The sequence below is a fragment of the Typha angustifolia genome, chromosome 13 (assembly GCF_048772165.1).
Source record: "Typha angustifolia cultivar Huaian chromosome 13, ASM4877216v1, whole genome shotgun sequence".
NCBI classification, from domain to species: Eukaryota; Viridiplantae; Streptophyta; class Magnoliopsida; order Poales; family Typhaceae; genus Typha; species Typha angustifolia.
The window spans coordinates 15,256,867-15,281,375 of NC_133251.1; the positions used below are offsets into that span (position 1 = coordinate 15,256,867).

General features: G+C 37.4%; 5 protein-coding genes across 8 annotated transcripts; 1 reads left to right on the plus strand and 4 right to left on the minus strand.

Annotated features, from left to right (window-relative positions):
- Nucleotides 1-137: 137 nt before the first annotated feature.
- On the minus strand, nucleotides 138-3,024 carry LOC140774398 (uncharacterized). Its single transcript, XM_073117387.1, has 5 exons — nucleotides 2,816-3,024; nucleotides 1,619-1,690; nucleotides 1,366-1,532; nucleotides 1,166-1,277; nucleotides 138-551 (listed from the first exon to the last, which is right to left on the minus strand). Exons 1-5 carry the CDS (start codon nucleotides 2,852-2,854, stop codon nucleotides 345-347), a joined length of 597 nt encoding a protein of 198 aa, XP_072973488.1. The 5' UTR covers nucleotides 2,855-3,024; the 3' UTR covers nucleotides 138-344.
- A 1,511-nt stretch (nucleotides 3,025-4,535) lies between these two features.
- Nucleotides 4,536-8,199, minus strand: LOC140775192 (adenylate kinase 4-like). Its single transcript, XM_073118470.1, has 6 exons — nucleotides 8,014-8,199; nucleotides 6,858-7,003; nucleotides 6,634-6,753; nucleotides 6,386-6,553; nucleotides 5,800-5,889; nucleotides 4,536-4,857 (listed from the first exon to the last, which is right to left on the minus strand). The coding sequence occupies exons 1-6, from the start codon at nucleotides 8,126-8,128 to the stop codon at nucleotides 4,759-4,761; spliced, it is 738 nt and encodes a 245-aa protein (XP_072974571.1). The 5' UTR covers nucleotides 8,129-8,199; the 3' UTR covers nucleotides 4,536-4,758.
- A 2,697-nt stretch (nucleotides 8,200-10,896) lies between these two features.
- LOC140774007 (uncharacterized) lies at nucleotides 10,897-13,311 on the minus strand. The gene is made up of 3 exons (XM_073116819.1): nucleotides 13,118-13,311; nucleotides 12,979-13,035; nucleotides 10,897-12,015 (listed from the first exon to the last, which is right to left on the minus strand). The coding sequence occupies exons 2-3, from the start codon at nucleotides 12,979-12,981 to the stop codon at nucleotides 11,143-11,145; spliced, it is 876 nt and encodes a 291-aa protein (XP_072972920.1). The 5' UTR covers nucleotides 12,982-13,035; nucleotides 13,118-13,311; the 3' UTR covers nucleotides 10,897-11,142.
- Nucleotides 13,312-14,401: 1,090 nt separating this feature from the next.
- Nucleotides 14,402-18,144, plus strand: LOC140774155 (OVARIAN TUMOR DOMAIN-containing deubiquitinating enzyme 4-like). 4 transcript variants are annotated; one of them, XR_012106563.1, is made up of 6 exons: nucleotides 14,402-14,652; nucleotides 15,814-15,935; nucleotides 16,275-16,315; nucleotides 16,388-16,472; nucleotides 17,066-17,164; nucleotides 17,527-17,547. XR_012106563.1 is itself a non-coding variant. In XM_073117029.1 (6 exons), the coding sequence occupies exons 1-5, from the start codon at nucleotides 14,592-14,594 to the stop codon at nucleotides 17,684-17,686; spliced, it is 483 nt and encodes a 160-aa protein (XP_072973130.1). In that variant the 5' UTR covers nucleotides 14,406-14,591; the 3' UTR covers nucleotides 17,687-17,701; nucleotides 17,934-18,144. The 4 variants fall into 4 exon arrangements, 3 of the variants coding, with proteins under 3 accessions (XP_072973132.1, XP_072973130.1, XP_072973131.1); XM_073117029.1 differs by lacking the exon at nucleotides 16,388-16,472 and adding an exon at nucleotides 17,934-18,144 and having other exon boundaries at nucleotides 14,406-14,652; nucleotides 17,527-17,701; XM_073117030.1 differs by lacking the exon at nucleotides 16,388-16,472 and adding an exon at nucleotides 17,934-18,144 and having other exon boundaries at nucleotides 14,407-14,622; nucleotides 17,527-17,701.
- Nucleotides 18,145-18,272: 128 nt separating this feature from the next.
- Nucleotides 18,273-22,858, minus strand: LOC140774154 (transcription factor bHLH128-like). The gene is made up of 6 exons (XM_073117028.1): nucleotides 22,378-22,858; nucleotides 20,299-20,627; nucleotides 19,801-19,932; nucleotides 19,486-19,551; nucleotides 19,147-19,215; nucleotides 18,273-18,606 (listed from the first exon to the last, which is right to left on the minus strand). Exons 1-6 carry the CDS (start codon nucleotides 22,754-22,756, stop codon nucleotides 18,556-18,558), a joined length of 1,026 nt encoding a protein of 341 aa, XP_072973129.1. The 5' UTR covers nucleotides 22,757-22,858; the 3' UTR covers nucleotides 18,273-18,555.
- Between the last annotated feature and the right edge of the window lie 1,651 nt (nucleotides 22,859-24,509).

Below are 24,509 nucleotides of genomic sequence, written 5' to 3' on the forward strand. Positions count from 1 at the left end.
ACGACTGTCTTGAATCTTCTGTTTACCTCTCTGAATGCCTCGCTAATACTAAATCCTAGGCTCCGTAAATTGGAACATTTGAGAACAGAAGAATAACGATCACAGATCCTTCAATGGAGTTGGGAAAGTACCTGCCTTGGAAACTGAAAACAATCCGATCCCTACAACTTAGTGAACTTTGAAAAAAATTAATGCAGGAACAACGATTTCTTTCATCACAAAAAGAGCCTCACGATATTATTCTGGCATTAAAATTTTTGTCCATTCAAGGACTTTGCATCACATAAATGGATCGCTGGGACATAAACACAGTAGAACACTGGGTTCAAAGAAAACTAGATTCTTTAGGCATTCACTTCAACTTTATCTTTCTTCCTTTTTGTTGGAGTGTTGCTTCCCTGCTCTAATTTCTTCTGTGCTCTGATGAGTGCACGCCTTGCACGCGGACGCATCTCCCGCACTTGTCTAGGGGGCATGAGATAAGGCTCAAGCGGACGATCACCGAACGGATGCTCGCTTCCAGGGAATATCCTCAGCTTGCGGTCTCTATCCTGGATTAATTACAACCAAACTTAACATTGGACAAAATGTACATAAATTCATAGCAATAACTCATTCATAACCTAAATGCACGAAACCTACAGGCACTACTGATTCTGGTTTCTCCCAGAGTGATTATTATATATAAGGTGATTCATGTGATAGCAAGTTTCCGTCAAAATAGAAGAAAACAGAAACCAAGGAAAAGGAAACAGAATCAAGAATTTACAATTTCAAAGTTACTTGCCACAATGCTGCACAAGTTAACCTCAGAAACAATCCCTGTGGTCATGCCTACATCAGAACCTCAAAATGGCTTTTCCTGAGTCAAATATGAAATCTCATGTTGGCAATCATGAATGATGATGACAAACTTAGTTCACTACGAACAAAAGATTGAATGTCATGTGAAGCACAGTCAGACTCATTTAACATTATACTACTGAAAAAAACTTATAATGAAAATATTACAGTCACCGACTTCAATGGAATATATAGAAATATAGAGTAAGGTTTACATCTGAATAGTGAATAACATTCTACTTTTTCATCAAGAACCAAAGGAATGGATGGAAGTCATTACGTTTCTGAAAAAAGTTTGCAAAATAAGTGAAAATATACTTACATCACGCAACTTATTCCGTGGAAGCATCCGTAGGACCGCTTTGCGAATCACTTCAGTAGGGTCCTTTGCCATCTGGTCTTTCAGGTTTCGTTCCTTGAGGTTCCCGACATACCTATAAACAAAGCATGGCCCAGATGAAATTGAAACAAAATCTAAGTCCAACTGAAACTTTTAAGCAAGAAGAAACATTGGAAACTTGCCCTGTATGCCAATGATAAACCTTGTCCGTCATTTTTCTTCCGGTGACACAAATGTCTTTTGCGTTGACCACAATGCACATGTCTCCATCTTCTCTGTATGGTGTGTAAGTTGGTTTGTCCTTCCCTTGAACTACAGTTGCTATTTGAGATGCCAATCTTCCAAGCACCTATTGCAAGCCCAAATAGTGAATAGGGCCTTGTAGGCTCATATAAAGATTATTATATCAATTGACAGAACAGAATAGCTATAAACCTGGCCCTTTGCATCAAATACGCGCCAGCGCAGACCCTCTAAGTTGATTCTTCTCAGGCCAGCAAGTGCTTTCTGCAATACATACAGAAAATTCGAGTGGAATGTCATTTAGACTTTGATAATGCAGTTATGATAATCTTAATGGACAGTATTTGAATGCCAGCACTCTTCGGATACTGTCCTATTGAATGATGTACCTCACTCCTAAAGTATGTTTACCTAGATATAACTTCTCATACTGGAAACAGCAAATTGAGGAAGTTGCAGCATACTACATTCACTATTTTCCCAAGGCCCAAGCTATTACTAAGCTTAGAATATTAAAACCTCCAATTAACAAAAGAAGTGCATATACTAGGGAGTTTATAAGGGTGGAAACATAACAAGAGGAGCTTAAGATTCAGCAGTTACATGATAATGTTTCTTGACAAGAAATGTTAAGCAAGTTAGGGATTTTCAGCTCCAAGTTTGATTACACAAGAAGGCAAAGGCATTAGAATACCTTATCATGTTCTCTCTGTTGATTACCTCATCCTCTTAAGCATAAGTATAAACCTAGATGACGATAACTCTTAAAAATGTCACTCTGCAAAATGTTGGAAAAGTCATTTGAGCACCTAAATAAGATAGGGATCTTTATCAAACAGAAAAAACCCTTAGGTAAAGTCAAATATAGACCTTAATCTTTCTAGTATTCAAGTTCGAATTCAAGAGTTGTCAGAATCTCAGTTGCCAAAGATATAACATATACTTTAAGATACTAGGTGAATTGAAAATATAAAGTTCCAGCTAAAGAGGTTCATTTATGTCTTACGGTGGGAACTTGGAACCAAGAAAATAGTGACTTTTATACTTGTTTTTCATCAGTTGCACTCAATATTTACTTACATCAACCAGTTTATTAAGCCATTTTGCTGGGTCATGATAGTTTTAAGTTCGGCCAAAAGAGTTGGAAATAGATTATTAGGTTTCGTACAAACAAATACCTCATAAATTACTAACCACTTTACCAAACATACATCAATAAATTATGTCGAAAGAAAGAAGCCGAGAAATCTCAACTTACAAGTGATCACCAATCCATTTGCTCTACGCTACCGTAACGGCAAAGATGAGCATACAAAACTCGAGCGAAAAGGAGTAGGGAATCAACAATAACAAGAAGGACAGACAAAAACAAGGGATCAAGAATTTTACCTTTAGATTCCCACTGAAAGCTTGAGTGGTAGCAGCCATTGGTTACGCTTTCTCTGCTTACAACGAGAACGTCGGTGACGGCTACGGTGGCGGCGGAGAAAGGTGGCAAGGAGTGGCGGCGGAAGCGATCGGGCGTTGCGGGAGTGTTGGTGGACCTCGGGCTCGGAGGGAAGGAACTAGGGCACGTTAAACCCCTCGCATCTCCGGAGTGGATCGTCTGCAGCGCCGGTTGCACTAATTTGCTACAGTTGGATACTGCCAACGAGCAGTGCCTTGCAAAATAATGAAGGCCGGCTCAAGCTCGGCTTGAATCAGGCTCGAATTTAATTTTAAGGATTTTAACATAATTCCCACTAATTCTTTTAAAAAAAAATATCATAATTCACCAAAATTATTGTGTTCTTCCAAAAATATCATTCAATAGTTAAATCTACCTAAATAATAATTAAAACTTAATTTAAATTTAAAAATACTATTTTCCTCTTATATAAATTATTTAAAATAGTTTAAAAGTTATCCAATATTATACTCAATATGACAGTACAACAAAAATATCTTTTCTTCAATGCAAGATAAAAATTATGGATAAATATTTTACTGAAAAAGAGAAAGAGTATGTTAGTTATTTATATGTGTTTGATAATTTTAATAGTAATCTTATAGGAATATTATACTAAAAATTAACCATAATAGTAATTTGGAAAGAACCAAAAGATTTTAGTGACAATTCTGATATTTAAAAAGAATTATGATATTTTGAAAGTTTTTGGTAATTATATCGAAACCCTTAATTTTAAGTCGAGCTCGAGTGCACGCTTGTTTGATCAGACTCAATTTAATATATAAACTTAATAATAAAACAAACAAATAATTATATATATGTGTGTGTGTTTTTCCAAAGTGTAGATCTCTTAACATTTCAATTAAAGCTGGATTAAATTCAAGTCAGGCTTTGATCCTTTGGCTGAGACTCAGAATTAATTTCAAGCCAGCCTTAAAGAGAGCTCGGTTCCATTACACCCCTAAGCTGAATAAGATTGATAACAGTATAAATGGGGTATCTATAAAATTGTCTTGCTTATACAAATATAGATAATAAATCATCTTGATTATAGTGGATTGAGTGAAGTTTATATCCTCTCATTTATTTGTTTATTTGTTGAAGTATGAATTATTGGCTATAAGTTGAACAGGTAAGGCCAACCTTCCTACCTATAACTTTCTCAATAACTAATTGCTGCTCACTGACACTTTGTGATGGATTGGCAGATACCCTGAAATTTGAATGATACAAGCAGTAGCAAAAGCTTTGGCAACCTAAACTTGATCATGTCTTCTTCAGTTCTTCTCCATAAATTGAAGAGCATGATTTGAACATGGCATGAGATTGAATGGTAGCATGATTACAAAATTAAGGCATGAAAATTTTCCAAGATAACGACGGCATCGGAAATTTCGTGCAAGCATATTTTTTTTCTTGCTTTCCTTCTGCAAGAAGTTCAGATTCCATTTCTCTCAAAACCATTGAAAATTCCCAGCTAGGGAATTCTGCTACAAAAGACATGGCCTCCAATGATAAAAATGTCTGATAGAAGATTGGGTCCATATGGACCAGAACAGCTGCTTGATGGATGTAGTTGAAAATCTTATATAGTTGCAAGGTAATAATTAAAGTTGAGAAGGATTTCACTGAAAGAAAAATTATAATAATAACAGCTCATTCAGCATAAATTGTTAAACTCCATGTGAACTTTATTCTGAACCATTTCGTTCACAAACTCAGAAGCTCAAAAAGATTAACAAAAATGAGTTGTGTACTTTAAGATGGGAAATAAAAAATGAAGCAGGGCTTCCCGCCATTAATGCATTGTGAAAGACTCAAAAGACAACCCAGTTGGGTTGGAATAAGCTATCAGTTTTAACTGGATAAAAAAAGAGCTTCCTCATGAAAGTACTTTTTGAACCTCGATAGTAACTTCTTTGGGTGGTTTTTCAGCATGAAGTTCTGCCACAATACCCTTCTTGGAGTAGTAGTCAATGACCTGCAAAAGAACGACAGTATCATGTTAACATGCTGTGTGATTTGAAGATGGAAATCCTAAGTAAAGCCTAACATATTGATGCAATCTCAAAGATGAAAATTGTATACTGTGGAACTGTTTAGTAGCCTACTATGGACCCTGATATTTGAAAACAAGAATTTTGACCATTTGCTAAGCAATTTCCAGAACATTAGTACTCCTTGGGGCTAAGCTAATAATTGGTTATTGGATGGATCTCCATCTCCTGTTGTATCTTCTCCTAACCACAGGAATGAATATTGCATTAATCAGGCCAACATTTATTCACCAAAATAACTACTTAATCACTAGCATGGGCATTATTTATCCCCTAGACAATGTTGTTAGCATGGTGCATGTCGTGCTAGCATGGGCATTATATACCCATAGACAGTGTTGTTAGCATGGTACGTGTCGTGCAAGCGCTATTCAATGCAAAGAATATACATTGAGCTTTTAGTCACCAAAGGTTTAAATCAAGGGTGGCATTTAGCTAGATAGAAACCAAACCATTGGGTTAACCTAGACATATATATCATCTATATCATTTCTAGATCAATTCAATTGTCAAGATACAAATTATCTTACTTCTATAATATGACAGCTGTGAGAACAATTTGGCCTTACAAATTACAGGAAAGCTTGTTAGCATAAAGCTGAAATATAGATAGACATCATTAAAATAGGCCCTAAAATTTTTGGGGAATCGCGTAGGTGTTTCTTCTTCTATATACATAACCGTAGATTAAAAAAGCCATAATGTGAATCCTTAGCTGTACTCCATGTGTAACTCTTCCTTTATCTTAGCAGTTATCCCATTAGTTTTTTCTTCATAATGATACGAAATCAAATATTGACGAGCAAAAGTAAGAAAAGCCAAATGGAGAAAAAATAATAATATGAATGCATGAATAGAGAAAATACAGGTTCAGTTTGTCTATGGAAAGCTTCCAGCCTCGACTTAAGGACTGCTGCTGTGTCATCTTTTCGTTGGATCAAAGGCTCCCCTGTGACCTGTGAGGTAAAGAAATAAGGATTATATCAAACCCAACCAAATGCTATGTTCAGACAGCAAGCAATACATGAACAATGAGAGCTTTTAGGGGTAAAATGGGCAATAGATATATGTAACAATAACCAAGAAAATGGTAACTCAGGATATAGCATCTCAGAATGTAAAACTATTATGCAAGTAAAGACTAAAGAGCTTCCCACGAGAATGAAAATGGAGATAAAAAAACTACTTTCTTCATTTTGCATAGTTTCTCATATAATATAGGAAAAATGTCCATACAATCAACTTTCCTCAACCCAGAAACCAGTCATTGGTCAAGCTGCTGAAAGTTCATCACATCATTTGGAAATAGGTGGAACATAAGACTAGTAGATTTTGTAAAAAAAAAAAAACTTCAGAAACATTATTAGACAGTGACTATATTTGGGCATGGACTTTAAAGCGAAAGAGAATATATGTACTTAGATAAGTTAGTGTTGATGCTCAGTCACTTACATCATCAATTCCAGAAACCTTTGGAGGTGCAAATTTGGAATGGTAAGTCCTTCCACTAGGTTGATGGATCCATCTGCCAGTAATCCTCTCTTCCAATATGACATCATCAATTGCAAAGTTGAGCACCTTGTCAATTTTGGTTCCCTGCTTTTTCAGCATATCGTCAAGCTGCAACAATGAGCTTGTTAATATCATAAGGATAGTACGAATCAAGCAGTCTGTACACTGTAGAAGAGAATAATTATAACCTTTTCTGCTTGGACAACTGTTCTTGGAAATCCATCAAGAATGAAACCCTTCTGACATGATGGCTTTTTCATGGCTTCATCAATGATTCCAACAACCAAATCATCAGAAACCAGCTCTCCCTGCATGAGAGGACAATAAGTCATGATTGAAGCATGTAAAGAGTACTTGAAAGTAGCAAATTCCTATTCTTTAAATTGAAAAACCTCAAGTTGTAGGACAGTACCTTATCCATGGCTTCTTTAGCTTTGATCCCTAAAGGAGTCTTAGCAGAGACAGCAGCTCTCAACATATCACCCGTGGCCAAATGACATAAACAATATTCATCTTTAATTATAGGTGACTGTGTGCCCTTCCCAGATCCAGGTGGACCTGTCATTTTAGTACCATTCGTAACAATGCACATTGTAGTAGAAAGAAAATAGCACGAACAGTACGCTTCCATAAACACAAGAAGTTTGCAGAAATTCAAAAGCAGTGTACCATCTAGAATATATGGAAAGATGAAAAGCTGCTTCTGAGTTTATGTGGTTTAAGACCTCGAGTTTAATGGAATGTATCTATATAGAGAATATAAAGTGCACAAATGCTTTAATACAAACAACAACTACTACTGCTAGTAAATTAAACTATTAAAGACAAATAAATTATTTCCTCCTCAAGGAGAAACTATATGGAGACTACAAGAGCTATCCTTCCTATTACATAGCAACATCAGGAAGCAATTTTTGTTTTCCACTTCTATATTACATTTTAACGGAAAAACACTATCAATTTTTTTTAAAAAAAAATCTCCTTGCTAGGAAAACATGAGATGTTTACTTAATTTTGTCTCAGATCTCTCTTACTGGACAAATAAGGTTGACAACAACAAATTCGTTACAGTTTAAAATGAAGGAAATGAATTAAAGAATATGAAGTAACCACAGGACATATAAATGATCCGTTTTTACCCCTTTCCCCACCTTTTAAAGTCCTTAACATCCTCCTCTAACTTAATTTCTTCTGCAATCTTAGCCATAATCTGCACTCTCTTTCTTCCATCTTTCGACTTCTGCTTTATATTTTTCTCGTCGCCTACAAAGATTTACTCTTCCCTCAAAATTTTCTTAAAAATACCCCGAGTCTAATGTTCTCTCCCACTTTCCTCAAAAAATCCCCACGGCCCAAAAGATCTTAACTTTTCATCACAAAATGTGCGGTCCCAAACAAGAAAAAGGGGAAAAAAATCTCAGGAGGAAACACCAAGGTAAAGAATTCGTCTCTTTCCTTTGACCAAGAGACTACTGAGAAAATAACATGAAACAGTACAAATCTTCGCCAGATTAAGCACAAAATCGAAGAGAATAACAAAGAATAGAGAGCGGAGATAGAGGAGATACCAATAAGGATGAGGCGCTTATCGGGCTTGGCGGCGCACTTCATGCGGCGGAGGACCTCCGTCATCAGATCCACCGACGGGATCTCCGCCAAATCCACTCCGCCGCTGCTCCCCATCTCGATCGAGATCAATCGGAGAAGAGAGAAGAGAGAAGAGGAACAGAAAAGATGGCGCCTTTGGGGTGGAGGTCTGGTCAGGTGGACCTCTTAAAAGCTCTCTCTCTCTCTCTCTCTTGACGACTTGAGTTAAAATGGTCCGTTCGATTTGTTCACTGAGACGTATCGTCGTCAGATCACCGTTCATATTTACGGTTGGTGGCAAGGACGAGAACCTCGATTGGATCGTTGAGTTCTTACCAAACTTTCTGCTGTGGCGTCATTTTTTGACGAATTTATTTTAATTTATTTTAATTTATTTTTAATCAACCAACCATATTTGTAAAATGTAAATGGATACATTTTTTTTTCTTTTAAAAAATGTAAGTGGATATATAAATATTGAAACACTTATCGACATCTCTTTGATTAAAACTTTATTGCACCTACTTCAATAGAAGACATCTAACCATGTCTCAAGCTTAGGAACTGAAGTAAAAAATTAAGGATCTTACCTTCTTCACAGACTCAAGACAAATGAAAACAGCAGTGTTGTTCTAACAAACATAGAAGACTTCTCTGAACACATCCCCTGTTCATTAAAAAGTTGTGCATTACAAACAGGTGAGTTGTCTGCAGAAACGCTTAGATATTTATCAAAGAGATCTCTAGAAATAAATAAATATATATATATTAAAAAAAAAAAGAGCTCTCTGAAACAAACCCACAGACATTGATATTTCATAATGCTGCAGGTTAGAACAAATTTGCAGAATCTTTGTGGTTCTTCAACTGGTTTCATCATGGACCGAGGCAGAAATAGCCGTCGCACTGTGAATTGTTTCTCAAAACGGAAAAAGAAAGGGTCTTGCCCGGCGTTTGTGAGGTGAATCGACAGCACCCATATGCTGTAGGGGCAATGCAGCCAAGAGCCCTCGCCAGGTTTCTCCCAGGCAGAAAGTCCAATAGCTTCCTCTGCTCCTGTAGTAATCTTCTAACAGCTTGGTCTGAGAGAATCCAAATGAATGTAAGAGATGTTACCAAGATAAATCAGTTCATTAGATACTAGTTTCGTTGAAGGAAATCATCAATGTCAGCAAGGTTAGTAGGAGAAAAGGTGAATAATGCAGCAAAACTATAGAGATATTAGGAGAATAAGTTTGAACGGAATTGGATTACACTAGTCGCTAATTTTCTACACAATGTATATATCTCCATTCTCCAGTATGATTTTGTGAAGATTGAACAGTTCAAATCACAAAGTTACTGCAACTTCTCTTCTAGTAAAACATATATAGTGGTTTACTTCAGAAAATAAATAAGACAACGCCTACTTCACATGATAAAAATACAAATTGTAAATAGTGTTGCAATTTGCAAGCAATGAGAGAGAAATTCAAATAGTCAACTCACCATAAAAGAACAACATATAATGCTAACCTGCCTGCCAAGAATCAACATCAATTTATATCTCATGATGAAATTGTAACAACATATGAGGAACAATCAAATTACCTACTCAAAGTAAGAACATATTTTCTTCCCTTGGGAACCCTCCAGATCTACTGAATCAGAAGTCTTCAGCTAAGCATGTTGGGTATGTGTTGCTAGACATGGATTAAGGTTAATAGATTCTGAATTTCTTGCATCAAAGGGCTCTCTACAGTGTGAACGAACATTATTTCCAAATTGCAATTATTACATCAAACGAAAGAATTTTTCGGGAAGTATCAGATTAAAAAATATTCCGAAAATTTGGGGGGCGGACAAAAAGAGCTTCCAAGACAATTTTAAACTTACAAATTTGCGAATCCAAATCTGAACACAAATGACCAAGGAATTCCAATGGAAGAAGAAGAAGAAGAAGAAGTGTGGAAAAAGAGCTAACCTTGTTGTAAAGAGACGAGTGAGGTCTGAGCTCCTGGCGAACGAGGGTTCCCATGGAGATGTAAGGGACCAAGGAATTCCAATGGAAGAAGAAGAGTGGAGAAAGAGCCAACCTTGTTGTAAAGAGACTTACACGTGCTTCCTCATTCTGGTGCTCCGATGAACACCCACTGCACCTCTCCCATCTCCCTCCCACCCAACTCCTCCACTCCCGCTGGCGACGACGACGTCTCCTCTCCTCCTCCTCCCATTCGGTCCAGTACTCCACCTCTTTTTCCCAGGCGACGGCGGCAGACGGTAAGGGCCGGAGTAGAGGCGGAGCTCCGGAGGATTCCGGCCATGGCAGAGAGAAGTAGAGTGAAAGGGTTCTGGGATCTGCGGTTCTTGAGAGATAGAGGAAGGTTACGTACATGACTATGGCAGTGGAGAAAATTACGAGAAGGCTACGTGCTGACGTGCTATATTACCGACGAACTGGAGTTTTGATTAAATAAAATGAAAAGAAATTAATCTATTTTTTCACAGAGTTTTGTATTTAAAACCCTTCTTCAGAATTTATTAGACAAATAAAAGTTAATTTACCTTCCAGATTAACTTAACAAGAGACGAGAAATGTCAAATATGTGTCATCGTTAGAAAGCTAATAATAGCCCGATTACCCAACATTTAATCATAAATTATAATTTCATTAACTTTTAATTCCTTTTATTTATTTATTATTTATATTATTATTAATCCATCACCTTATTAGGAGCCATGGAAGTTCCTTGCCAGGGTAAAATAACTCAAATATATATATTATTCTTATTGCAATCTCAAATAGTTCAAACAACATCTATTTGTACAGTATCAGAATGATTCTTCACCCAAAGGCAAGAGTTCAAAACCACTGCTGCTGCCAAGAAGATGGATATCATTATAAAAACATTCACCAAAGCAACAACTATATTCTCTTGGAAAACAAAACCAACAACAAGAACAAATTTAACAAAGCATTACAATAAAAACTTCTGTTAGTTCATCATCACACAAAACTCTCAACTCTTTATAAGTCTAGGTAAAAAGATCACAACACTAGTATGTACAACATATAAAACAAGAAAGTTTCTTGGTTTGTATAGACAACTCAACTAGTGCCATTTCTCTTTTCAGAAGGGCTTCAGATGCCACCCTTCATCAAACAATTCTAATATAGGATCCTTCACCTCTTCCCCCTTACCACTCTTTCTTTCATCAAGCAGACAACTGACCTCCCTTTGTTCGCCTCCTTTTCTTCTTCTTCCTCTGTCACCGCCACTTCTCTGCTTCAGATTCTCCACCACTTCCATGCACTCTAAGGACTCCATAATTATCTCCTTACACCTCCTCTCAATCTCCCTTAATTCTTTCCCCGTCTTCTTCTTCTGTTTACCGTCATCCCTATCTCTGTAATGCATTTTCTCTGCCAATTTAAGCTTTTCAACTGCCTGCCTTTCCTCACCTTCGCACTTGACATCGGCAGTGATGCTCCTCACGCTGCTAGGATTCCAATCTGGCATCAAGTTTATACATTTGTTCAGCATTGCACCTAATACTCCTGCAGCCCAGTCAAACAGAGGTACTTGGTGGAGCAGAATTGGAAGACCATCCATGGCATCGTCAAAGACTTTAGGAAGAGAGTCCGCGAGGAGAGCTAGCTCATCAACCTTTCTGAATATGTATGTAGATGGTGGAAATATTGACATGGTTATATCTTCAAGGGCAAAGATTTGTTTATCCAGGAATGAGAGGATTAATAGCCATTGGAGTTGCAATGGGTGAAAGATGGGACTTGTCATGGAGGAAACTCTTTTTGCTAGTACACCTATAAGGTCATTCATCTCCTCCACTCTCCGATAGACCTTGTGGGCTATGGTCAATATGCAAGTTCCATAGCTGAGCAGTAGATGTGGCCTATGATTTTCTGTAGATGTTTCAGTAGAACCCTGTTCATGTTGCAGTAGATGTGGCCTATGATTTTCTGCAGATGTTTCAGTAGAACCCTGTTCATGTTGCAAAAGGTTATAAAACAAATAGGTAGTAGGATAGGAACTTCATTAGGAGTTACAGACATCAGTATGGAGCTTACATTAACTGTAACAACAATAAAAGAACAATTGGTTAAATGAAGCTAAAACAATTCTAAGGATAATAAAAAGAACACTGCTCGTGAATCCAGTAACTCTCTTGTCAGCAAAAAAATACCCTGATGCTACAATAACAGTCCAGTGTTGGAATGAACCGCAGTATTATAACTGAAACGAGTTCCAAGGCTATCATTTGATGCCAATACCTATAATATTGGGTAGTTAGCTTCCCAGGTAACATCTTACAGGATAAATGGCGATGGGAATATTTGCAGGACAGACCTACTGTGTTTTGAAAACAGGATGTTACATTACTTACCATATGAAATAACAAATTCCTCTATAAACCCAATATATTGCCTCATTTCTTGGCTGGAATTAGTGACAACCTCTCATATAAGATGGATTTCAATGGAACTTCACATATAAGAAACCCTATTAGGCTATTACAATTATATCTCTTAGAAGCTAGACGATGGTTTGTGGTGTTTCAGAGAGGCTTTAGAGGGCTCAAAACGAGCATATAAATAGCACATAATAACTCAAATAAAAATTGCATCATGTAGATAGATAGTGGAGAAAATATATATATAATTTTATTTCTTTTCCATGTTCACTATCTTGTGTTCATCTCCAAAGTAAAGGTTGGATCCTCTCCTCTTAGATATTTGGCTGCTCTAAATTCCACATTCTAACTACTCTCCACATAGTATCATAATATCTACCGATTAAGGAACCGAGTTCCAACCCTTTGACGTGAATATCGACTCTTCTTACAAAGATTGACGTTCTTCATCTTTTTAGTAATACTGGTGCTAGTTTTACTAAAACATCAACTTAATAGATAATGTTCTTGAGAAAAATCCAAAAAGAACTTACCATAATCTTCGATTCCTCTCCAGCTATCACACACCGAGTGTTATTCCACCTTGACTTCTAAGACACCACAAATACAATCATCAACACAAAAACCAAACAAACCTAAATGGATTACAAAAAAAGCAAATCTCTACCTTGCCTTCTCTATCAATTTGGCTTTATGGAAGGTGAGCTCCTCATTAGGTGCAGTGGGAGTGGTGGTTGCATCCAAAACCCTAGTTTTGGTCTCATCTTGCAGGTGCCGAGTTGAATCGGAGAGGGAGAGGAATAAAAGGTGGTGGGTTTTGTTTCGATATAAATTAATCTCCCAAACGCCGTTACTTTCCGCAAAGCGTGTCAGGACACAGACGCGTGTAGGTTTGCTCTTGTCGGACTGGGTTTATTGCTTCCTTATATGCACTCAAGTAGGATGGGAACTTTCCTCCAAAATGAGCTTTTAGGAATACAGCTTTTTTTATAAAATAAATGAGTCTACTTAGTTATTAAGTACCTTTCCTCTGACCAAAGAAGTTATAAGTTTAACTTCAATCATAAATAATATTATAGAGAAAATCATTTGATAGCTTGAAGTTACAATTGATGGCTCGGCAACGCGATCGCTTGGAGCACATTTCAACGGTGTTTGATTTTGAGTAATTATTCGACGACATATATAACTTAAAGACTAGACTAGGCAGTTTACTATATAGTTTATATTGATTAAAAGCTTGGTAGGATCTGAGTACTTATGTATCTAAAGAAGGATTTGACTTTTTATCCAATCCATATCTAATCTTTAAACTCATGAATAAACAAAAAATATTTATATAAATATATGAGTATTTAAATTATTTAGAATTTAACTACTTATGCTAAAAATAAGTCGCTCTCAAGATTAATGATTTTATATGCATAGTTACAATATGATAACTACAGATAATACTCCTTTTTCATATATATATATATATATATATATGTGCAAAAAAGACCTTTGATTAGCTTACAAAGAATATTCTGAAAAAATTATATTCTTTTATTACAAGCCCCTCTTCTCTCATTTTTTTTCCCGCCTTGCAAGAAAATTATTTTCTTTTTGAGAAAATTTGGGAATTAGTATCATTAAAATAATAAATTGAAAGATACAAAAGAAAATAAAAGAGGACTTTAAAGAGCATCTTCATCAAAATAAAATAAAAGGAAAGGGTTTTTTTCATAAAAATATTCGTTTAAGATTCCTTCTCTGAAATAAATATAAAATATAGATGATTATTTGCAAATTTCTGACGGTATTTAAAATTTTCTCGGGTAATTAGAATGGCCTTGTGGGCCATGGTGGGCTTATTCTATTCCGGGCCAGAGTTGGGGCCCACACGCCTAAAAAACATCCAAAACTTGGCGCGAAAGGGGAATCAAATCGGTTGGACTTCATTGGTTGCCACCCAAAGCCAAAGGAAAAGAAAGAACGAGAAGGAAGCATCCAATTCGATTCCCTTTCCAATCCCCTCCTACTTTTATCTCTTCTATTCTCCCTGTCAGAATTGTGTCTCTGGTCCCCCAAATTGACGCTTTGATCGGATGCATTACTCCACCTCATTTTTCTCGGCTCCACCTACGCGACTGGCGCTCTGTGATCCATGTCGCGCTCCTGTGGCCGCGGCGCGCTCGGTAACGATCTCCCTCTGCTGCGGTCAATTAGTATGTCGTTTCATCCAATTTTAATCTTCCTTCCAAGGTTTTTGTGAGATGTTTAGAGCCCCCAAATTTCCTTCTTCTTTTTGTTTCCATTAACCCCCTGAAGTGCTTTGTTGCTTAGAGATAGTGTTGTTAGTTGTGATTTCATAAGTTCGTATAAGTATAACCATCTAAGGTGGTTGTATTCAAGATGGTGTGTAAGGAATTCTGAATATATGTTTGATAGAATTTCTGTATATTATAAAAGGATTTATTGACATAAAGAGATCTTCTTATGGGGTTAATTTTGCTTTGGCGTCTGGTTTGTGGTGACAAGGTTATAAGATTTGATTGAATGTAGACGAGATGGATGAAGAAATGCATCAGTCAGTGGATCCACTGTTCAACAACTTGGTCACACTAGTGCGCCATCCACTAAGCCATCCATAAGTCTTTGATCCATTATAGGAGTTTGACATCATAGCAATGGATAGTGCTCTACCCGAAGATCTCATGACTTAAAAAAGATTGCTTCTGAAGGATTACTTTTGCTGGAAGTTGGAGATTATGGAATGCTTTGAAAGGATCAATTGTAATAGTATCAGACTATAAATATGATGAAGCAACTTTTGTTTTAAATATATTTGAAATTTATAGGAGTTTTGGATTCGGATTGAATTTGAGTTTAAGCTTCAGCAGGTTTCGATTCTACTTTTGTTGTATCAGTTTCAGATTTCTTATGATAAATAGTCTTTTTTTTATCTTCCTTTATATTGCATCACACAAAATCTAATAACATGTAAGGTATAAGGTTAATATTGAATCAGATACAAGCTGGATTCAAGTCAAATTCAGCTTTGAATTTAAAATATACATTTAAAAGATTATTATTATAGTTGTTTCAGTTGGATGCTAGTTTTGGGGAACAATTTCAGATCTGGATAGAACCAAAATGCGAAACAAAACTTCTTAGTTTCAATGAAACTTCAAATCATATTTTGATTGCAGAATTTTTAGTTCTTTATGACATGTACTGAATTGTTCCTGAATATATATCTTTCTGAAAATAAAAACTATTTGAACTTTGTGAAACAGAATTAATTATACATAAACAATTTATGTTACCCAAGTGTTGGCAATTTTTGTGCAGAATGTCAACTGTCATATATTTTCTTCATATTTCAGGAATAACAGGAGATGGGAGATGCTTATTCAGATCTGTTATCCATGGTGCTTGCATAAGAACAAAGAAACCATGTCCGAGTGAGAGTCTTCAAAAAGAACTAGCAGATGAGCTTAGATCCAAAGTACTTAGCTGACCTTCATTTTTCCTTTTCGTATGAGACTCTCATTGTTACATTGACCTACTTTATATCTATATGCTGAGAGCAATGTGAATCACATCAATATAATTTACTCTGCTCAGGAAAATTATCATCCTTCGTAGGTATCGACGCTCTATGTCACTGAGTGCTAAGGAATCTGTATCATCTAATAGAAAGTATCAATTTGCACTTAGTTGAGCATTATATTATGTACATGATTCCTTAGTACATTTGGAAACTTCGATTTGCTTGTTTGTCAAGTATTAGAACCACTACCTTGATTATGAGCCTCTTTCTTATGATTAGCATTGGGTTTTGCAGGTAGCAGATGAATTTATCCGAAGGCGGGGAGACACTGAGTGGTCTGCTCTTTGCTTTGTGTTATTCTCATGCATCTTTTGCTAATATCTTTAGCTACTAATGAACTAATATAGGCCAGGAATGAAGAAAATGCAGCATGTTCTGACCAAGAAAATGAGAGGAGGAAAAATATTAATAAAAGAAAATGAAGATGCACAGGTGCAGAGTAGAACTTTTCTAACACTAGCCTAAAAAATTAGTCTTATCTTTTTACTTCTTTGGCATTAGGAGTTCATTTCCCACATGACGGCCTAGTTTCTCGATCACTTCTCTTATATTAATAAGTGATTGCAGGTCATTTTACTGCAAAATCAGTAAATTAAACACCTGGTCATAATTGATCTTGAGGTATCAAAACATTTATTGGGTATTTCTCCTAAATAGTTAGACATCTTAGAGGAAGTGAGTATTAGATCATCATTTTTACTCTCTGCTTTTAGACAAGTGCAACGTTATGAGTTGTGGTTGATTAAGTTTCTTTTAGGTCCTAATTTTCTCTAAGATGTCCTTAAGATCCTCGTAGATCTCCTACTGGAAAATTCAGAGAGAAGAATGTGACAATAGATGGATGGTACATTATTGAAGTCCTTCCACTAGTTAACTGCTAAAAAGCACTGCTAAAACTTTAGCAGCCTTAATCACTCATTACTCTAAGAAAATCCATTTTGATTGCTATCTACAATAAGCTTTACATCATCCTGTCTACTGATTCTTGAACTCATTCCAAATCCTTGATCTTTCTCTACATGCAGGTTTCTTGATGGAGATTTTGATACATATATTAAGCAGATAAGAAAGCCTCATATATGGGGAGGAGAGCCTGAGTTGCTTATGTGCTCTCATGTCCTTAGGTTGGCACTTTTTTATTTTATTAAGTTTGTGTAATTCGCCCTCTTTCTCTCAAAGAATAAGCTCCTAAATAACAGACTAATAATACGACCCTCACTACACACTACATAAGGACAGACAACATATGACAGATGTGCGCAGCTCCTGCAGATTGTACAAATGCTAACAAGGAGTTCATAAAGTCTGAACTTGGGGCCTCCTAAATTTTGATTTTGATACCATGTAAGAAACAAATTAATTAAAAATCTTGAAGTATAAACCTATTAGGTAATGCATAAACAACGTATATTTTGCCGTAAGCTTTTAAACGCCTTTCTGATAGAATAGGTTCTCCTAAGTTTCTTGTAAATATCTGGTGCTACAGGATGCCAATCACAGTCTACATGCATCTTGAGGGATCTGATCCCCATAAAATAATAGCTGAGTATGGTCAGGAGTATGGCAAGGAAGATCCAATATGTGTGCTATATGATGGTTTTGGGCACTATGACGCACTGCAAGTTCCTTTTGGAAGAACAAAATGAAACCCTTGAGATATGGTAATTTTTGTCATTCAGAATATGCCATTGGATGATTTTTCATATTTTGCAGTGTCAAGATTGCATGTAACATTACAGATATTCCCTAGTTTTGCAATAAGGATCTCAACTTTGTTTTTGTTCTAATCATAAGTAGTGTATACTTGATTATATATCTCAGTGTAACAGAAACTTTCTTTCTACTTTCTAGAAGAGGGAGAATTTTCTCTGTTTTTCGTTTTTCTGATTTCAGGTTTTATGAAAGGATTAGCAACTGGCAGTGGAGCAGGTTGTGATCAATTTGAGATATAATGCTTCTCATGGAGAAGTCCTACATAACTTATTGTTGTTGGATCACATTTTAATTCAGAAGATCAAAAGCTACATTTTGGCTATTCAGGACCTCATTCTGTGACTATCTAAAATCTTGATCCTTCTCATTCATCATTAATATTATTCAAGAAGTTCTAGTTGCACAACTATTTTGCTGAAGCATGTACTTACATTGAGGCCCTGCCATTATAATTATTCAGCAGTTGCAGTAGCTAAGCTTTGGATTCATAACTCAGCCAGGTATCGTACATGAGTAAGAAAAAAAAATGCTAAAATTTTTCCACAACCACTTGCTCACTTCAAAAGTGAATTCTCATTCAGATGTAGTAGTCTGGCATGCTTAAGAACAAAGATACAAATCTAAAGAGCAAACTAACTGCCTAGAGTCAATGACAAACTTAAAAATATCAGGGGGATATCAGATGATACATTAGATAACTCGTATCCAAGCAATCCCCCGGGAAAAAAAAAATTGTAGTTCTTTCCAAATTTCATCAAATTAATGATGACAAAACATCAGTTAAGAAGATGGTAGTTCGAGATCAGACCTTCTTACAGGAGCAGATGCAGTTTTCTTGCTCTTCTTTTAGATTCTGCATGAGTATAATTGATATGAGAAAAGCATATCAGTAGCATTTTGGCCATGTGATTCATGAACTGTTAGCAGTAAGGAAAACAGGTTCCAATTTACATAGGAAAACTAGCACTTTTATAATATTTCTCAACGAATTTTTTCTTGGTTAGAAATTCTTACATGATCTAATAGGAAAATTATCTGTTTACTAATTGTTGATGCATGGTCTACTTAGGTAGATAATATGTTCAAATACACTAATTGAAATGCGATAATGTCGTTCCTATATCCGAAGTTTTCAAACATCCCCCTGATGGGAATAGCTGAAATGTATGTAACAGGGCAAACTTAGTGTGATGTGAGAAAATATCAACTCTAATTTCTTCACATAATAAAGTATTTATGAGAACAAAACTTATGCACCGCATGAGCTAGCTGATATTTCTTTACGAAAGTTAATTAGAACAAATTTCTACACATTAAAGCTGAGAGTCATTTCTCGTCAGTGGTATGCAGTTGGCTATCAAGAAAAGAGTGATACAATATGCATGATACACACCTGGAGCTGGGCCTGCAGATCTGTGATGTGCTGAGCTGCCAAATCCAGCATATCTGATGTGTTTGTTTGCTGCCAGAAATGATAAAATAGTAGAGTTCAATAATTGTCCTCATTGAGTTCTTTTGGAAAACAACAGGTAAATCTAGAGCTATCCGAAATCAAAAGAAAATTGCTAACAAAATAAAGAAATCATTTGGTAACTCTGGAAGCTGATGCAATAGAAAGTGGTTAAATACTCGTAATGATCTTTACACGTGGGTAAGACAGGTACTATAGATGCATTCCCACTTTTACTTGGAAAAGGAAAAGATATAAACTGGATTTCTACATAGTACATACCTTGTCCATGTTAGGTACAAGATCCTGGAGCTTTCTCAACCGTTTGCTAATTCTTGTTCTTCTCTCCTAGGAGAAATTTTAAAAAAAATCTATTTATCATCAATCTGATGCAACATAATACAGACTTACTTGCAGAACGATTGCACTGGACATGACTTGTATGAAGAAACAACAAATAGAACACAAAGATGAAAATGAAAAGCTTCAACTGTTTCACTCAGAGAGATTCTAGCAGACAATCATTCTTGTTCCATGGTTTCCATAATATAAAGTGGCATGTGAAATCCTCAACGGAGAGAAGTTCTAGATACAAACCCTCTCAGCAATGCTTCGAGGGTGTGTTGCACACCCCCGCTTAGCACGGACTTTGCAAGTGACTGAATCATGGCTCATCTGCAGGTACTTCTCCATATTGGAGATCTCTAGAGATGTATTTGGCAGACCAATCTGGAATCAATCAAAACACAATGAATAAAAACTTATGGGCCATGAGCGGTTATATGGATATATGAGGTTAGAGAGGGAGGATGGAGGATATTCTTTAAAGAAACGAAAAAAGAAAAACTAACTAGAATTGCAGAAATGGGAATATCAATTCATAAAGTAGATATGTAGGATAAAAGTTTTGGCATATATGAAGAGAATAATTGAATCAAAATTACCTACTTGCAACAAAATAGATGCTACTAGACAAAAGGTAAAATAATGACTGCTAAGTTAACAGTTAACTACTACTTCAGTGTGTCCATGAATGAAACATAATTCTGAATGCAAAACTTCCTTCTGTCAGCAAGAATGATTGATGATGCTTACCTGGGAATCCATGCTATGCAGAGTAGTAGTAACTTCACCATTGTGATCCTTGGCCCGCTTGCTAAAAGGAGCAGAGAACATGACCGAGTTCGTATCATCCCATGAGCTGACAGGGAAGTCACTGGAGATGTAGGACTGGCCAACATGCCCAGCTGCTTCATCGGAGCTATTGCCATTCTCCCCCACATCTGGGATGCTCATCTCTGAGATCTGAGATAGTGAGTCTCTTGAGAAGCTCCATTGGGAGGTCAGCCTTCTACTTGCAATTGCATTGGCGACATCAGTGCCCGCCTGCAAGTAGTTTCCAATCTCCCTTGTGCCAGATAGACCTGTTCATATCACAAACCGGTTGGAAAATTGAAGCACTACAGATTGTTCACCATATGGAAACCAATTGACCTGAAAATTTTCTGACATGACTGGGAATGCAGAGAAGTATAAAAAACTGGATGGAGTAACTCCTATTTAGATTCATATGCGTTGTTACTATTTTTGATGCTATCTCACTTTGAGATTATCATAACGGCAATCAGATATTGATGTTGTCTTTTGAGTAAGAGATGGGAGTCTTGCAAGTTTCGTATCGGTACATGGTCATATTGCAATATTAGAATTCTAGTAACATAAGTATCAGTAAGGAGCATTAATGTAATCACCACGTAGATGATGAGGATACAAAGTATAAACGATCTCAAATCAAAGAATTTAAGGGACTGCCTTATCCATGCTCTGCAAGGAGAACTTTTAAAATGCGCCTTAATATCGCTCCAACCAACTTGAAAGCCCACAAAAGGATATGTATACAGACTACAGCAATAAAAAAGAAAGAACCTTGGAATGGCTAGATATTTGTGGTACAGCAAGCAAACAAAGAAGCATAGGCAATTGACTAGCTAATCTCAGGCTAGGTATATTTAACTAGAGACCTAATCATGCATCCTTATCTGCACCAAACACCATTGCATCCTGAAACCAGATTAAGCCTCTATAATCATCACAGTGCCTCATAAAATACCAACAAGTAATACGGTTCACACAACTGGAGACATGATTCTTCTCTACAGTGAGTAACATCGTGAAACAGCGAAACAGGATCTTCAAAGCTTTAAAATATTTGGTCCCCTCCCCCTCTCCCAACGTCACATTAGGTGCAATAATAGCAGATATTAAAAAAAAATACATGCTGGACCACATGAATCTAGACATATAAATCCTTTAAGCTCTTCTAAATGGACCAGTGGCAGTGGCCCACCCTACCCTGCTGAGCTCTCAATTAAATGTAAGCACCCCGGAAAAAGTTCCCCCACAACTTGGGATCTTTGGTGGGAAGGATAAGACAGTAATTTTAAACTATGTTGATAAATAATGTGTCAGGATTTAGAGCATCAGTAAAATAAAATAAAAGAGGCAGAGTCGAGTTGCCAATGGGTACAAAGATGAGCATCGACAATCGAGGTTGCTTTTTAGGTATCTCCCTCAGCCTCAGCCCTCAGGCCAAGCTTGGCCTGTCACAGTGAGGCGGTGTGTCTCGTCTAATATGCGTACAAATCCAGGAAAGTGTAATGCGCATGGTCGGCAGTGTTTTTAACTTTTTGGACCCCTCCACTGGAAACAGGGAATGTACGGAGCCAATGAACCAGGACCAAGTGGACTCTGCGTTAGGGACGAACCCCCGCATAAATATTTCCCTACGACTACCAGAAGATAATGGACCCGGGGAGGGGGGAGGGCAGTTTCGTCATTCTTGGCCCCTTTTTTTTTTTTTTTGGCCCCTTCCCCGCTTTCCCTACCCCGTTGGGGGAGGTTTTGCACAGGTAAGTAGGATCCCCGGCGGCAAAAGCTGCAGGTAATTCCTGCGTCCAGCGGTGCGGAGGATCTGTTCCGTTAAAGCCGGAGGTGGTGGTAAGGCAACTAGACACAGTGAGTAGTGACACACGACTCTGAATAGATTTGTGAGCATAACTTTATTTAACTTTTCACCCCTAGACCGTAGGTAGTCGTAGTAAAATAATTGGTGCGTGTATCTAAAACAGGAAGGTGATTGAGTACCGAATCAGGTGTAGCCACGCGTAATCTTACCGTGGTGGTCCACCATGATGTGGGCGAGCAACCCCGGGGGCGAGCTGCTGTGCCGCACGAGCGGCACGCCGCCACCCATCCTGTGGGAGCCGCCGAGGTCGCCCGCGGCCACGTGGATCTCCCCGGGGACGTACGGTCTGTGGCCGGACCCGGCCCCGGGGCGGCAGCTCGACTCGGCGGAGGTGAGGCACGACGTCTCGCCGGAGAAGAAGCGGCTCATCACGGCCGGATCCGATCCGACCGCGGGGAACTCCCCTCCGCCGTTGATCACCGAGGTCGCGATTCCCGAGAGAAGCGAGCCGGGCGCCGAGCCGTACCGGGCCAGGCCGGGCAACATCGAACCGGCCTTGCTCCCCTCGCCCGGCGTTAACCGGTTCATTTCTAGAGAGAGAAAGGAGCGAGAGATGGTAATTTTGGGGAGGGAAGAAAGAAAGAAAGCAAGGGCGATGGATGGCTTGATGCGGCGAAGTTGTTAACAAGAGTATAGTGAAACTTTGAGTATTAAGTAGAGACCTACTGGGCTCCACCTGGGAGGGGGGGGGGGGGGGGGGGTGGTGCTCGTGATCCACTCCGAGATGGATATATATCCTTATTGATTGCAAAAATATTTTTCTTGAATTTTTTAAAAGAACGTCACAGATAGACAGATAATTCATTAGCATCAACCAATTATTTAAACTTAGACACCCACCGGAAATAAGAAAGGACAACAATCCAAGAATAAGCCTCGTAACCGGTTCACAAATAATACACATAACAGTAACAATATATATATATATATATATATATATTAAGTGCTTAACAATACAAATAAAAGAACTATCTACCTTCATCGAAATAATTCTCTCTCTTGGCTAACTTAGACAGCGCTATACGAAAAACACAATAAGAGTCATATACTGAAGAATACACAGTTGAGTGAGTCAGTGTCATATGGCTCCTTCTAGTTTATATACACTTAATACATAATCTGTCGACAAACATAAATAAGCATGTTGCCAATTAAAACTAAAATAATAATAGATAATAATAAAGAATAATTGTGAGAAACAACAAATAGAAATCTCTTGCTATTTGATCTGTGGTGGCAGCGATAATGAAAAGTATGAAAGTCATCATGTAGTGAGGAATATATGGGAGGTACAGATCAAGACAGTAGATATGCGCAGATGAACAGATCAAGGCACATAAAGTGTGAAATTTATTATTGGAGTGAGAAATGATGTGCATCGAGATGCAAATGAAGGTGGACGACTGATAAGAGACCATGCTAGGTCTGATCCGCGACATCGGAGGGAAGCCCTGGTAGCCAACACCAACATAACTTGAGCCATAAGGCAGCACACAAGTTGTAGAACTAAGGCTCCACCTTTGCAACTTCGATGTCCCCGCCCTAGGGTCCAGCCACAATAGTTGCAAAATTAGCAAAGAATAGAAGAGATGGGTGGATCGACAATGACAAAGCTAACTTCTACGAGAAATGCCAATCGTAGGGAGGAATAGAAGAAGACAAAAGAAAATAACACCACAAAAAAATAGGGAGAGATGAAAGAGTAGCTCAAGAGGGAAAGGAAAATCGATAGGCCTCCCCTAACTATCAGTCTATGGGCTCTGAGTAGAGAGGGGAAACGCCCGTCAACAAAGTAAAATTTTACCAAACCCTAGCAAAGCTCTCTACTAGGGCTTGCATTACGTATTGAATAGAGAAGTAATACTTTTGATTAGTTAAAAAATCGATAATTTATAGACACTCTTTGATTGAGCCACGTCACACGTTACACGATTTTCAAGCCGTGATAGTATCACGATCCACACTTATATTTTGATTTTGTAGCAATAGGGGATTGGGTTTCGGTTGAAACGTACCCATATGCAAGTCAACCCTACAATGTCATTTGATCTCACGTACTTAAATTTCTACCATCCTAATATCTTTCTTTTGTAAGACTCAACTGGAGTCTTCTAACATAAGCAATTACTGCCACTTAACGTTCACAATCAATCAATCAGCACAAGTAAAGTAAACCCCTAAAGAATGGAAGATCCAAAAGTAATCCCTTTGACTTTCCTACATATAGTAATAATAAAAGGAAAAATAATAAATAAAAAATAAAAAATCTAAGGGGCAGACT